Raw genomic sequence first — 16,491 nt, forward strand, 5'->3', positions numbered from 1 at the left:
CTTGGGTGTTCTCCATTTCTTGATTAAGGGCTCCAATCCATAAAGGAACAGCAAACAGAAATTGGGGGAGTATTTTTATGTTCAGGATTTTAATCACTGCGGGGACACATTGATTCCCTTTCGCGTAAAAAAATTGCTTAAGTTGGTTTAAGGAAATCCTTGTACCTTTGATTGTGTCATGTCGATGTACAGTCCAATTGAGGTTATAGTTATAAGTAATCCCCAAATACTTATAGCTTTTAACCTGTTCAATTGAATCCTTCCCAATATGCCATTTATATAAAGACCACTTTTTAGAAAACACCACAACCTTGGATTTGGAGGGATTAATAGAAAGTAGGTTCAATTGGCAATAATTGTTAAAAGCATCTAAATACCGTTGTAGGCCTACTTTAGTAAAAGAGAATGACTGTATCGTCCGCATAGAGGAGTAGAAGTAAAGACTGGGGCCCTAATTTAGGTGGATGGCCATTGACTGAATCTAGTGATTGCGCTAGATCAGAAAGAAAAATATTAAAAAGCAGGGGAGCTAAAACACACCCCTTTTTAACGCCTCTTTGAATTAAAATTTTGTTAGTCAGACCACCATTGGGTGAGAATTTAACTTGGCTAGTGGTGTTTGAGTGTAATTTCTTTAGAAGCATTAGCAGCCTGGGGTCAATTCCTAATTTTGACAATTTGTCCCACAATTTCTTTCTAGAGATAGAGTCAAAAGCACTTTTTAGGTCAATGAAAGATACAAACAATCCCCCCCCCCCATCTTTATGTATTTTTCCACAAGAAAGGATAAGACGAGACTGTGATCCAAAGTTGATTTGTTCTTAGTGAATCCTATTTGCTCTGGGCCAATAATGGATTTAGCTTGAGACCACTCCAAAAGGCGGATCTCAAGATGTCTAGCATATAACTTACCCAGTATTGATAGCAAGCTAATAGGGCGATAGTTTCACGGTAGAGTAGGGTCTCCCTTTTTCTAAATTGGCATTAAGATTGAGTTCAGCCATGATTCGGGAAGGATACCATATTGGTCAATTGATGTAAAAAGACTGGCCAATAGGCGGGCCACCAGTCAGCATATTTCTTAAAAAGTTCGACAGGGAGCCCATCTGGACCTGGTGCTCTACCGGTTTTTAGTTCAGAAATTAGGGTCATAATTTCCTCCCTACTTACTACATGCCATGGAGAGATATTTGAGGGAGTAATTTCCTCATGATCAAATAGAGGGACCACATCAGAGCCAAAGACATTGGAAAAATAATCAACCCATACTTGGGGGGCAATATTTGACTCAGGGGAGAGTTTGTTGTTTAATAAGCAAGAAATTGTTCTCCAAAAGATTTTACTGTCACTTGATTTCATAGACAAAAAAAGTTGGTCCCATCTTTTTTGATAATAGGCTTTCTTTTTGTTAGCCACTAGTTCCCGATAAGCTTTTTTTAGCAATATTGTTCCATATCGATTATTTGGCCTCCTTTCCTAGAGTTTCCAAATACCATTCTTAAATTCCTTTTTTGAGCTAAGCAATCATAATCAAACCAGGTTGATGCTTCAGAGGTGATTTTACGTATCGGTTTAGCTATAGAGCTACATTGCTCTGTAACTTGAGAAAAGGTTAATGTGTAGCAAATGTGGCTTCAGCATTCAGCCAAGGTAAATTGCTCGCTTTTGAGAGCGCCACTGCTCATAAAAGGGTAGGATTGACAGGCCAGCCCTACAATCGAAGAAGTTTGTTACAAGCTGTTGTTTTAGGGCAGCAATTTGCTACAAAATGCCTTTTGTACACATAAAGCTGTGAAAGGAGACCAGGAAGAATATTGTATGATACCGGAGATGGGTGAGGTATTGTATGATACCGGGCAATGTGGTAGTTAGAGTGCGCAAATCCTCCCTCAGCCATGAAGCACACTTAGTGACCTTGAGCTGAGCTTTGTCCCGTAGCCTAACCTGCCTTGTAGGATTGTTGTGAGGGAAGTGTGAGGGAAACATCAGTGGGGGAAATCCAGTGTTGCCCTAGTTGTCCTCTTACTGGCCCCAGCAATAGGAGCAGCAAATAGCAGTGGAGGGAGGGCAAAGGAATTGTTGCAGCTGTAGGACAAGAGTCGTAGTGGATATAGTCCTTCCCCATCCCAATAGGGTTGCCAGGTCCCTCTTCGCCACTGGCAGGAAGTTTTTGGAGTGGAGCCTGAGGAGAGCGGGGTTTGGGGAGGGAGGGACTTCAATGCCACAGACTCCAATTGCCAAAGCGGCCATTTTCTCCAGGTAAACTGATCTCTAGCGGCTGGAGATCAGTTGTCATAGCAGGACCTCTGCCTGGAACACTCCAAACTGCATGACTGTGTAGCAAATGAGGCTCAGCATATGTGTAAAATGATACATACTGGAACAAAAATTCTTAACTTTACATATACCCTGAATGGGTCTAGAGCAGTGGTTCCCAAAGTGGGAAGTACCACCCCCTGGTGGGGTGGGATTACCTAGGGGGGCACGAAGAGGCAAGGGGGCAGCATGAGGTGCTAGAGGTGGGCCCCTTCAACTGTGTTGTTCACTAATTTACAGTAGATCAATCTATTGCACCATGCTGGCAAATTTGGTGGAAACTATCAGAATTTTTTCCAGACTTTGAAGAGCTGGTACCACTAGATCAAATTCATCAGTTTTGTTGAATAAATTTCAACTGAAAAGTTTTAATTTGATTTTGAATAGATGTGCAATTGTTACAGTTTTGAAATTTTATTATTCTTACCTTCTTTAGTGCGTCATGCAAACCCCTATTTTGAATAATACTTTTTATAGGGTAGGGTAGGGGGCGCTGGAGTTGAGTTTGTGGAACCAAGGGGGCGGTGTTCCGAAACGTTTGGGAACCAGTTGTCTAGATTTGTGTGGCTTAGGACATCTTGAGGTCATGGTGAAATGAAAACCTGTGTAGCAGCAGTGAAAACGGCAACTTCTATGCTAAAGATTATTAGGTAAGGGGCTGAAAATAAACAGGCTGATATCATAATGGTCCTGCATTTAGATCTAATGTACAGTTACCTTTGGAATATAGCGTATCGTTTGGATCCCTAATCTCAATAAGGATATCATAGAACTGGAAAAAGTGAAGCACAACCAAAATGATCAAGGAACAGCAGCACCTTCCCTGTAACAAAGGCTAAACAGAAAAGATTACTTGCGGGGGAAGGGTGAGGGAGGATGAAGATAGACGGAGGATTATGAAGTTATGGATGAACTCAGTCTTCCTTTCCCAGAATAGCAGAACTGAAGCTGATGGGCATTTGGCCACTATGGGGAAACAGGATGCTGGACTGGATGGACCCTCCGTCTGAGCCAACCGGAAACTCCTATGGCTGTCAAAAATGAAGGATGCTACAGAAATCGGCCTTACATTTTATGAATGTCAATGGAGTAGCAACATTCTTAAAATAAGAGGTACCCAAACTTTGCTTACATATTCTAAAACAGCTGTTTCTTAAATCATACACTTCTTATGAATCTCAGGAGTGAAAAACAGCACCAAGGCTCACATTGTAGAGGAAAGGATTCTTTTTATTTATTTATTGTTGTTTGTGATGATTACAAACTCATCTAAAAAAGCAAAAAAAAATGACTTTAAAGTATCAATATACATTTTCTTTATCTAAAAAGCAAAACAGATAAACTGCAAAATACAAACATTTACTGTATACACAAAAAACCTAATTTTCAGGGTACACTCCAAATTTGTAATCCTATACAAATATTCTTTATTGGAACAATAATGATGACAAACAACAACAGGTCTAAAATGTCTTTAAAAATTACTTTCAAAATTTTTTTTAAAAGGAGGACCATCTGGTGTCCCCTCAAATTCACGCAGCTATTTACTACAGACTGTAGTCACGAGTGTGAATTTAAACAATAATTTAAAAACGTTCACCAATATTTTCAGCAGAATAAAGAGGACGTCTGTACTATTTATAACCGTGAAGCCCCTGCAGGTGCATTCCCCCTTTCAACATTGCAACAGCATAATACAGCAGCGGCAACAATCTAGTACAATAGCGAAGGTATCAGAGCACTGTACTGACTGCCTGGGGGTGCAAGTGGAGGGAGACATTGAGGAGCCATCTCAGCCTGCCATTTGGTTCTCCCCCCCCCCACCAAACCTACCTTCTCTTTACTTAAAACAGGTTACAAAACAGTCAGCGCTGAAATGTCAGCTTCTGCACTGCTTTCCTGCAAATGGTCAACTAGTCAGCCATCTGGGGGCCAATCAGGTGGGCAGCGTCTCGAGAAAATGTTTTTTTTTTAACTAACTTATCGGGTCTTTCTTAACAGAGGGGCACAGCCAGCCAAACTGGTTGCTGGGCAGGCTGACTCCTCTGCAGCATTGTGCTGGGGGGGGGGGGGGAACGAAGTCAGCAGTCTGTCACAGAATTTCTTGCTGTGTAAATGCACATCTCTCAGTGAATGTGTTTGCGCTCCAATATCTCCCTCCAGCCCTGCTCTCTTCCCCCAGAGTCCTATTATCCCCTCCCCTTCTGACAGATTTTTAACAGAACTTTCAATAAAAGCAAATCAAAGGCTGCAGTCCTAAAAATGCCTTAGTAGAAAGAAAGTTGCATCGAATGTAGTGTGGATGATGACTCCAGCCAGGATTTGGTTCCCACTTGCCTTCAGTCCAAACAATTTCAGTTTCTTATCTGTGCTGCTAGCCCAATCTTTTTTATTGTTGAACACACTTCTTGAAAGAGCCAAGTGAGGCAACGTAGTTCAGTTTCAGTATGTGTGTGTGTGTGTGTGTGTGTGTGTGTGTGTTTTCTTACTTTTTAAAGTTAAGAGCGGTTCGATTCATGTGCATTTGCTTAGAAACATAAACCACTGAATTCAATGCAATTTTCTCCCAAGTAATTATGGCTAGGGTCAAATTGTAGAATGTAACTGTTACTTTTTAAGCAGACTGCAGTTTCCAACGTTTATATGCAATGGTGTGCTCTTTGCTATGCTAACTGCTGTGCTCATTTGTCACAGGTTTCCTTCTGCTGGAAGCATTGGTGTTCCACCTGTCCTTCTATCCCCACCCCAGCCTGCCTCACAAGAGTTGCAGCTATTGCGGCTCCGATAACAAATCATTCAAGTTTTCAGCTGGTACTTAAGAACGTTTGCACTCCGATTCTTATTCTGCCTTGTGGGTTGAACTGGACCAGAATCCAAGTACAAAGATTTGGGGCAAAATGTAAACAACAGGTATAAACTCAGCACAGTTTGTATAAATACTAGAATATGCACTATTGGTTATGATATTTTTGATACCATCCAATTAGATTATGAATGAAGGCTGAAAGTTTTGGAAGATTAACTTAAGAGCAGGATGCATGTTTCCAAAACCTCTCGCAACTACTTTGTGGACATGTATATATCTTTCTGATTTGAATTAGATATGAGCCTGTCTGCCTTGCATGTTCTTGATTTCACCCAAACCAATCAAGGAACCCACAAAGCATTCAAGGTGCTCTCTCTCCCACCTTCTTTTTTGGACAATGAAAGTGTTTCTTTGAATAAACATTCAGGCGATTCCACCCTCCCACCTGTTCCCCCAGTATCCAAACCAGCTTACCAACAGTCACAATACTGAATATTTAACTTCTCAGTTACAAATGACAGATAAAATAGGCCACAAAAGTTCTACAAAGTAAATTAGGGGGGGAAATCAGGTTTTTCTTTTTGAAATCATAAATAAGTAGAAAATACAAACAGTTGTTTACAACATTCCCCTACCACCCCCACCCCCTTCCTCTTTAATTTGGCAGAATCTGTTACTGACATTCAGATTTACCACATTCTATTATCTGGTAACTGTGTGATGTGAAAATGTGCTCCTTAGAACAGAAAATGGGGACTGAATCTGGTTGTGTTACATGATAATTTTACAGCTTCTTTCCCTGAATCCAAGCTTTACTTTTGCAGTCAAGCCTAAACAGCCAGAGTATCTTCTAAGGTCACTGTGTGCATGCATAAATAGCCTTTCACCGCTTGACAGGGAAGCAACGGATTCTAATGGCACAGCTTATCCAAATGGGACTAGGTTCTCCTCTGCCTTAGTTGGAACTCTACAGGTATAGTGCTGAGATTCTCTGGTTTGTTGTGCTCAAAGCATACCCTGGTTGACACAGATGTATACCTGGTACTTTTGAAATTCTGAACTCCTTTCATTATTGTTAACTAACTATTGCAACATGCACCAGGCAAGTCAAGAGAACTGGGATGTTACTCACGTTTTTTAAAAAACACCTCACTGAGCTCTCATTCCTGGATCACATGAATGAAAGATTAAGCATCTGAACTAAACTTCACTGAATTAAATTGGGGCCTTGGTTTGGTGTCGAACTAAATGTTCCTCAGTGCCCCAGCAGAAATTAAGGGAAATGATAACTTCTTCTCGTCTGCCTTGCTTTTTCCTGGTTAACATATTCACTGGCTTTTCAGCAGGAAGACAGATAGCAATTTCCACTGGGCTGGGGACTGCTGAGGATGCTGCATGAACCTCACTGGGGTCTGCTGAGGATGCTGCATGATCCTCAGTTACCCTGGCAGAGTTTGATTTGCAGATCTCATAGCAGAATGGTAACTAGAAAAGCAAACGTACCCTGATCTCACCTATTTGTGTTGCTGAAAGCGCATCTCTCTAATGTGCAACAAATCGCAGTCTCCAACTACAGAAACGTCCACTATACAAGACAGATGAAACTGCTGTGCTTTGGTCCTTATTTTGACGTTATCCCTTCCATTTTATTTAAAAAAACAAAAAACGACATGACTTAGTAAGCAAATGCATAGCCAATGTGCTGTGGCTGTTTTGTTTGTTTGTTTGTTTTAAATGCATTTAGGAATGTTTTAAATACTGGCTAGGCTCCAGTTTACACTACAGTATCTGTCACTGACAGACTAAACTGGCAATATGTACATATATAAAACGAAAACTTTACTGCTATTTCTTCTGGCTTCGAATACTTCCAATATTATAGTTAGTACCAATACTCACTCAGAAGGAGATACCTCCCAAGAACAATGCCCATAATAGAAGGGTTTAGAAACTTTATCCAACACAGAATGTGAGGATAATTAAACAAACAACAAAATCCAGGCTTGGCAAAATCTTAGGTGAGTTTACTAGAAGCAAATCCTTATTTCTAAGCTAAGTGGAAAAATTCTTAATATGTAATTTACCTACAGAAATCTTGTTCAAGTACGTTTGCACCTTTATCCAAACTAAAATGTCTCTGTCGCTCAGTCCATCTCCTTGTACTTCCTCCTCTTCTAAAGATCGCGATTTAAGAGCTACTACCATCTCTTTTCTTCTGACTGTGCCTTGCTATAAAAGCTTCCTCTGCAGCGGCTCCAGTAGCATTCTCATTGTGAAATTAGCAACCTGGCCTGGCTGGTATCATCACAGTGCCCAACAATCCTTTGCATTTCCTGATAACAACAAATTTTGGCTAATTTGGGGGTTTTAAGCAACTTTGGGAATTGTGCAGCACTTTTGCAGCATTTCTTTGTAAATTCAGCTTTTGTATGTGCTCTTTGACACCAAACTAATATTCTAAAAAAAAAAAATTCAAGTCAATACCAGTTTGTCTTTGAGTACAGCGGGGAATCGATGAAAAGTGAGAGTCACTTTCTACATGAAATTATCTAGCGATGAGTTATCTGTCAAGTCACTCCTGTGCCTAAAAATGTAACATGGAAAGATACATACAGGTGCTTTTCAGAGAAACACTGGTCTTCCAACATTTTTTGAAGCAACTCAGCTGTATCACTGCGTTTTGCGGAGACAGATGCGTGTATAACCCTTCCAGGGATAGATTATTAGGCACAGGGCTGACTTGGGAAAGGACTCCTGTGTGCTAGAAAGTAGCCCGGAGAGGGAAGTATTGGGCAAAAAAAAAAATTCCGTCCAAAGCATGAACATTTTTGTCTCTTACCTTCTTACAGACTGTTCACACATGCACTATACTCAGAAATGGCTGTAACTTGGATTGTTCCCTTGGTTCCTAACTGCTCCCACTCTACATTGCCACTTTTCCAATTGTACACACGCACACATATATAATCTAACATGGACCACAGCAAGCCTCAAAGCATGTACCCTTTGCTTGTTGCAATTCTCCCCACTTGAACCAGAGGAAGATAATGCTATGCCTTTGAAAAACCAGTTTCTTAAAATAACATATGCATGCTATCTATCTTTTTAAAAAGCTAATCCCTTCAATAAAAGATTGGCTTTTAAAAAAAACAAATTTACATTTTACCCTGTTCCCAATTATACCAGCACCTAAAGAAATCTGAGATTTGTAGATGCATATTTTTCCCCTGTGTGTGGGTGTGTACGCGTGTGTGCCTGTGTGTATTGCTGGCAAGAAAATCAAAATAAGTGACCAGAAATGATGAATAGGAGTTAGATATGTTATGTGGAGAAAAAAATAGTAATCCTGTAATGTGCCTAATTTGATATGAAAGCTCTGCCTCTAAATAGAGCGAGAGGCATCTGCTGTGATTTACTTTACAAAATATTAAAAAATAAAAACCAAAACACACAAAAAATAACTTTCTCTGTGAGAAATAAAAAATAAACCTAGTGCAAATATAAAGCTCTGTAAACCTGGTCCTATGAGAGATTCTATGGTTAGTAAACGGCAGTTTTAAAGCAGGCGTCTTCCTCTCATAGAGAGAGCTCACATCATAGTCTCCACGATGATATGAGTTGGCTTGATCATTCCCCCATTGGCCATGGCAGCAGGATAGAATGGGACGGCACTCTCCGACTCCCTTGCCCACCGGTTCACTTCGCGCGGGGCAGCGACAGCTTTCACCCTCTAAGAAGAAGAGAACAGAAGAAGGTTGGGAGAGGAGGCGTTCAGACAACCGGGCTGTGTTTTTACAGGCTCACTTGCAAAGCACAGACCACAGAGGAGAGCTTCTCATGCAACTGTTATCATAAGAACTTAAGAAAGGCCCTGCTGGATCAGACCAAGGCCCATCAAGTCCAGCAGTCTGTTCACACAGTGGCCAACCGGGTGCCTCTAGGAAGCCCACAAACAAGATGACTGCAGCAGCATTTTCCTGCCTGTGTTCCACAGCAGCTGATATAATTAGGCATGCTCCTCTGATCCTGAAGAGAATAGGTATGCATCATGACTAGTATTCATTTTGACTAGTAGCCATGGATAGCCATGAACATGTCTGTTCCCCTCAGTTGGCAGCCATCACCACATCCTGGGGCAGGGAGTTCCACAATTTAACTGTACGTTGTCAAGTAGGGAGATGGGGGAAGCAGGGACTTACCCAGGGGGAGCACCATTGTCATCCTCATGCAATCAGACAATTTACAGTGCGACAGGAGGCAATGCTGTCGCCTCTGGGTTGTGCCAGAAGTTGCACCATTGCACAGGGATGACAATAACAAGTCCCCCACCCCCGGTTTGCCTGGCCAGTTCTACCAACCTACCAACCATGGAAGCATCAGCAGGCAACAGCAGAATTACCTGGAGGTCTCCCACCATGTGGCAAATGGCAACCCTAATTATCAAGTGATATACCCAGTGGGAAGGCTAGCCAGTTACTGCAACTGAGGCCTAACTAGACAACCCTGGGCCGGAACCAGGTAATCTCTAACTTGGGGGGGGGGGGGAGGCTGTCATGTGCAAACCAAAGAATGAAGAATCAAAGTCACTGAATGTTTCCCAGAAGAAGAGTTGGTTGTTATATGCCGACTTTCTCTACCACTTAAGGCAGAATCAAACCAGCTTGCAATCACCTTTCCTTCCCCTCCCCAGAACAGACACCCTGTGAGGTAGGCAAGGCTGAGAGTATGACTAGCCCAAGGTCACCCAGCTGGCTTAGTGTGTAGGAGTGGGGAATCAAACCCGGTTCTCCAGATCAGAGTCCACCGCTCCAAACCACCGCTCTTAACCACTACACCACGCTGGCTCTCAGAAAAAGGAAAGAGGATGCAAGCAAAACAGGCGAAGGGGAATTTCTTTGGCCCACTGGAGTTATTTAAGCCACTAGGTGGCTGTCTTAGCTCTGCAGCTGCCGCAGGTCACCCACTGCCTTTCACACGGCACATGCTGCAACAGGGTTGCTCAGCTCTCAGGCAGCATGCCGGAAGGGGCAAAGAAGGCTTTGTACTTTGCATCAGGAGCCTGTGCCCCTTGGTTTCTCTAATCTGTCCGTGTCCCTTCAGGACTCTGGTATCCCTACCATGCCGAACAGTCTGAGGTTCAATATTTACTTTATTTAAGCTTCACCTTTCTCCCCACGGGGACCCTAAGTAGCATACAACATTCTCCCTTTCTCTTATTTTATCCTCAAAACAACCCTGTGAAGCAGGCTAAGCTGAGAAGATGTGACGGGCCCAAGGTCACCTGGCAAACTTCCATGGCAGAGTTGGGATTCGAATCTGGGTCTCCCATATCCTAGTCTAAGACTCTAACCACTATACAACACTGGCATATATTAGAACAAAGGCAGCTTCTCATGCAACTTAATTGACTTCTCTACCTGTGAACAGTTTGCTTGGCTTATAGAAAAATACCTGGAAATGGGAGTCCTCTCTTCTCCTGTTTATAGAATTTTTTTTTTAAATCCAGAGGGGCTTAAAGATTAACCAGGTCCACCATGGAAGATGACCTAAAGTATCCCTTCCAAATAAATATCCGGTCTCTGCTTAAACAGCTCTAAGGAAGGAGAACCCACATCCCAGGGCAGCTGATTCCACAACTGAACTGCCCTCATTGTTAAAAACGTTTTCCCTAAAATCCCGTCAATATCTCCCCACCTGTAATTTAAACCCATTATTACGAGTCCTGTCCTCCACTACCAACTGAAATAGTGCCCTACCCTCCTGCAAATGACAGACCTGCAAATACTTCCCAAGAGTAACCATATTCCCCCTTAACCTCCTCTTCTCCAGACTGAATATTCCCAATTCCCACAGTCTTTCTTCGTATCAACTTATGACGACTATCTTGTTTAAGCTTCACTGACAGTGCAATCCTAAACAGAATTACATCCTTCTAAGCCTCTTGACATCAATGGACTTAGATGTTTGTAACTCTGCTTAGGAGGGCACTATGACCCTTGCTCTGTCCCATACAGAAACCTGAGAGCCGCGTGGACGTGATACAACATGCATAGCACAGTTGAAACTGCCCCATCTACCAGAATGAATGCCTGGGAAAACCATTTGCAGGTTAGGCATATATACGGCCTGGAACTCCCCTTGACTGCAGTCGATTACTGGATCAAACCCTGATAGCAGCTGCCCAGAAGACTGCCAGCTTGCTCAAGTTTATTTTTCACTGTTTCCAGCCCCTGTGGATTTTCTTTCTTTTTCTAAAAAAGAACTTACCTCAATGAGAGACCCATCCGACTGTATTATACGGATGACCATAACTAGAGGGATGCAGATCATAGAAGAGAGGGCAAGACCCCAGCCCAGGCCGATTGCCCAGTCAGGATATATGTACACCTTGTTGTAGGTCAATGGTGTATACTTGGCCAAAGAAAAGATAAAGCATCCCTGTGTAAAGAGACCAAAAATACAAGCGTCAGATTCAAGAAGTGCCGCAAGAATGGTGGTTTGCCAGTGTTTGCTGCATGGGCGGGCAATGCCAATGGTAATAATCCTATCACTTTATATACAATAGGACACGTTGTCTGTTACATTTCTATCCCACTAGTCTGCATTGCAGTTCAGGGCAGTGTATATGCCCTCCTCCCTCCATTCAAATCTCTCTGAGGTTAAGTTAGAAAGACAGACACTGGCCCAAGGTATCCCCACAATAAGTGGAGGGGGAGTATGATCCGGGGTGGTGGTAGGATCAGTGGGGGTGTGTGATCTGGGGTCTCCCTGATCAAACAGCTACACTTAACTGTAATTTTACTAACAGTCAAGGTTTTTTTCCTCACCCCAAAGCCTGCACAGTGACCTTCTATGTGCACACAGGGGGATGTGGCATACATAGTGGCCTCTGAGCTGTAAGAAGAAGAGTTGGTTTTTATATGCCGACTTTCTCTACCACTTAAGGAAGAATTAAACCAGCTTACAACCACCTTCCCTTCCCCACAACAGACACCCTGTGAGGTGGGTGGAACTGAGAGAGCTGTGACTAACCCAAGGTCACCCAGCTGGCTTTGTGTGTAGGAGAGGGGAAACAAATCCAGTTCTCCAGATTAGCCTCCACCGCTCATGTGGAAAAGTGGGGAATCAAACCCAGTTCTCCAGGTCAGGGTCCACCGCTCCAAACCACTGCTCTTAAGCTCTTAACCACTACACCATACTTTCTTCATCCACTAACATGCAAGCCCTCTTTAAAGGAACAGGAATTAACAAGGCCACATCTATCTCATCCCTTTCTGTTTCATGCACCCCTATACCATCTGCTCTGCGCTGGTAGGCCAGATTAATGTATGCACCAGTTCAATGTGTGCACACTCATGCTATGTAGGAGAAATCCCCATTGTGTAGCTTGCCTCCCTTCTAAGAAATGTGATGTAATAATTTTAAACCTGGAAAAAACCCAACTCCTCCATGTTTTACTTGTTTTTTTACTCCTGATTCCTGGGTTTTTTTTAACTGAGCAGTACCATTGTCATTTAAGTAAAAACAGTTGCCTCTTCTGCAGCCAACACTATTCTGCACAATATGTGTGATCACCTTGCTTGCACCACACTAGCATGCTCCGCTAACAAAAAGGGAGTCTTAAAGTCTACCAGATTTATCATGCTATAAGATTTTGTAGGCTAGAGACATATTCATGGAGTGTATCCTACAGAAGCTTGTGCCACAATAAACCCGTTAAGTCTTTATATTCTTGCTTGTTTTCCACCTGATAGAAAGGCTTTGGCTTTTGAGAGTTGTATAATTGCACTTCTCTAGCACATCCCTATGTCTTCAACCATGCATATATGAAAAATACATAAGAACATAAGAAAGGCCATGATGGACCAGACCAAGGTCCATCAAGTCCAGCAGCCTGTTCACACAGTGGCCACCCAGGTGCCTCTAGGAAGCCCCCAAACATGACAACTGCAGCAGCATTATACTGCCTGTGTTCCAAAGCACCTAATATAATAGGCATGCTCCTCTGATCCTGGAGAGAATATAGAAGATAGGAAATGAATATATGAATGAAATGAAATGTGTGTGTGGGAGAATTAATTATTTAGAACAGGGGTGTCCAACTCATTTGTTATGAGGGCTGGATATGACATAAATGCCACTTGGTCAGGGCAGGCCAGGCTTCGCCAGCCCAGATTGGGACTGGGGGAGGGGGGGGGCTGCCTTGGCTGGCTCGCGGGCCGGATAAGAGCTCTCAAGGGGCCAGATACAGCCCTTGGGCCGTATGTTGGACATCCCTGATTTAGAACATTTATTTCACATGAACACATGAAGTTGCCTTATACTGAATCAGACCCTTGGTCCATCAAAGTCAGTATTGCCTACTCAGACCGGCAGCGGCTCTCCAGGGTCTCAGGCTGAGGTCTTTCACATCACCGACTTGCCTGGTCCCTTTCAACTGAGACCTGCATATTTCAACACTCACCATGCAAAGAACTGGTGTAGTTATCATCCAGCTCCATTTCATCCATGGACCGGGCCTATAACCAATCATATCTTCAATGGCATCGTAAATATTATCAGCGCCTAGAATTCAAACACAGTAGAAGTCAGATTCATTAGTCTCAATAAAAGATTCCTGCTTCCCTCAGTGGGCTGACCTTGTAACTAGAGGAGCACTGAATACCTGAAGTGAGTTTCATGAATGATGCCAAACAAAAAACAGAATTACACTCTGGGGTGGGGGACCCACCTTACCTGTTTTTTGTACTCAAAACTATCGTTCCCCTGATCAGCCGCTTAACATTTTAACATTTACAGGGCTTCTCCTTGCTCTTTTACTATGCAATCGAGCCAATCAGAGATCACATATTGATATCACAGAGCCAATCAGATTTGGCTGTGTGATTATGCTAATGAGCAGAGATGAAGTGACATTGCCTTCACATCAGAATGTACAATCCGATGAACATCCCATCCAATCATCCCAATTTTTTAAAATTATTTTTCAAACAGATAAACAAAACATAAAAACATAGACACCAAATTCTTAAATATATTGGAACTTACTCTGTAGTTTCAATTCGATTATATATATTTTAGATTATTATGTGTTCATATTTTACAATAGATTTTTTAACTTAAATTCTTACATTCTATTATTTTTATTAATTAACAGCTATCTAATCAAATAATTTTTCCCATTTATCATACAACTCAAGAGGTTGATCTATTGAGCACTAATCCTCCCAAGTTTTGCATTTTCACCACCACATGGCAAAACAGGGATACGGTTTCAGCTGAGCCATGGAGAATACGTTCCCTCTCTGCTGCCACCAAGCTTCAGGAACCAAGCCTTTGGCAGCCCTCCCAAACCCATGAACCAGTCCCAGAGGATTATAGAGCGGAAACTCAACATGTTTGAGTAGGAGCAGAGCTCTGGCACTATATTATGCATGGCAGATGGCGGTGAACTCTCTCCGTCTCAGGCCAAGGCAGAACGTGTCCCAAAGGATGCAATGCTGCTGGTTAAATCCCATAACACAGGAGAACAGGGTGAAAATACTACTAGTGGTTATAGAGCTCTGATCGCTTTGCAGTCTGCCATTTTCTTCTCTCCCCCCCTCCCCTATCTAACTTCCCACCTCCCAGGCCACCTGACTGGTTCCCCAGGAACTTGGGCTTTGTCCTGCAACAGCCCTCCTCTTTCCTGAAAGGAAGGCATCAGACTACAACTTTATAACTTACTCACCATAAACCCAGGCTACAGCAATGCATTCAAAGAATGCAACCCACAAGAGGCATACACCACTAGCTGCATAGTAGTCAAAGAGTTGAAACACATACATGCCACCCTGTAAAAAAGAGGAACACAGTGGAAAAAACACACACACAGTGCATGAGTACTATTAATACACTACCGTCATACTCATCTTAAAAAAAAAAGTGTGGAAAGCAAGCTGACCTTCATCACTATATCCTTCGTATCTATGACTCACTCTGGCACTTATGCTTGTGGACAAGTAATCTTCTGCAATCAGCTCTTGGAGTTATAAGTACATACTGTGGTCCTTTCCAAAACCTGCACTCAGGTTTGTTTGACTATAGAAGGAATTTTGAAAGAAATCGAGATTGACCGAAATTAAGCCACTCAGTATAATTTACTGAAACACTGAAGCGCTTCCTTCCTACAGGATAATATTTTAGGAAGAGCATTTTTGGAAACAAGATGGAAGAAAACAATTGATCCTTAGCATAAATAACTACGAGACTTACATATGCAAGTAAAGTTCACTAGGCACTCCCCTAATGCATGGACCAAGATTTTTTCCCTCAGCCTACCATTTCTCCTTCATGCACAGTAATAATTTTTCTGCTTTTTCCAAAGCCCTCTAGACTCCCTAATGGGCTCTAAATATAATATGCTAGATTGCACTCCTGACATAATGTCCCACATGCCTTATCCTTCACTCACTTTTTCTATATAAAAGGTTGGATCCAACCAGGTTTTCAGCTGGTGAGAAAGAGGGTGGAGTTGCTTTTGACCACCAAAAGGGCCATGGGACTTTCATGGCCAAAAGCCATGTGAGACAGGAGCTGTAGTAAGAAAGGGGATTGGATGAGATTGAGCAAAAAGCTGGCTGGATCCAACTCCATGTCAGTAGCACAGCAGAGCCCAGTTTCTTGTATGTGGTGGGACATGCCTTCAAGTCGCAGCTGACTTACGGCCACCCCCATAGAGTTTTCACGGCAAGAAACATTTGGAGGTGATTTGCCATTGCCTGCCTCTGTGTAGCAACCCTGGACTTCCCTGATAGTCTCCTGTCAAAGTACTAACCAGGTTTGACCCTGCTTAGCTTCCAATATACGAAGAGACTGGGCTAGCCTGGGCCATCCAGGTCAGGGCAAGGTCTTATATAATAAAATTCAATTGTTTGTATAAAAACATGCATTGGAGGAAAGCACTGGATAAAAGGGGGTCTTTATAATACAGACCTTGAGTTGGCATGTGCCTACACTGGCAGACCTCAAATAAATGGGAATTCTGGAAACTGAAATTTGGAACAAGAGATGCCAATTGTTGTTTGTTGGTATATTTTGCAGAATTCTCCCTTATGGAGCATCACTGCTCTTTTGGGCTCTGCCTTTACAGCATGGATTCACATCGCGAAACACACAGCAAAGCGAAGCTGCTTCAGTCACAGGCTTACTTACTTCAGTCACCATAGTTAGTCCCAGAAGATAGCTGAGGAAGCACACTATAGCGATGAAGATTTCCCGTCGGTAACCCTTCCTTAGGAAGGATGGGTACAGATCAACTAAGGATGTGATCTGTCCTTCAACTTCAACAAACTGGAAGGGAAGAAAAAATGAAAATGCACTGAACAAAT

The 16,491-nt window shown here is 42.6% G+C and overlaps 1 protein-coding gene across 1 annotated transcript in view; it reads right to left on the bottom strand.

Moving 5' to 3' along the window:
- Positions 1-8,572: 8,572 nt before the first annotated feature.
- Positions 8,573-16,491, bottom strand: part of SLC6A6 (solute carrier family 6 member 6) — a 48,737-nt gene continuing 40,818 nt past the window's right edge. The window contains exons 10-14 of the mRNA XM_056854961.1: positions 16,316-16,453; positions 14,853-14,955; positions 13,587-13,687; positions 11,390-11,560; positions 8,573-8,852 (exon numbers count right to left, since the gene is read on the bottom strand). Of these exons, the coding sequence (XP_056710939.1) occupies positions 8,712-8,852; positions 11,390-11,560; positions 13,587-13,687; positions 14,853-14,955; positions 16,316-16,453 (654 nt within the window). The 3' untranslated portion in view covers positions 8,573-8,711. The remainder of the gene's footprint in view (positions 8,853-11,389; positions 11,561-13,586; positions 13,688-14,852; positions 14,956-16,315; positions 16,454-16,491) is intronic.

The sequence above is a fragment of the Euleptes europaea genome, chromosome 1 (assembly GCF_029931775.1).
Source record: "Euleptes europaea isolate rEulEur1 chromosome 1, rEulEur1.hap1, whole genome shotgun sequence".
In the NCBI taxonomy this organism is placed as follows: Eukaryota; Metazoa; Chordata; class Lepidosauria; order Squamata; family Sphaerodactylidae; genus Euleptes; species Euleptes europaea.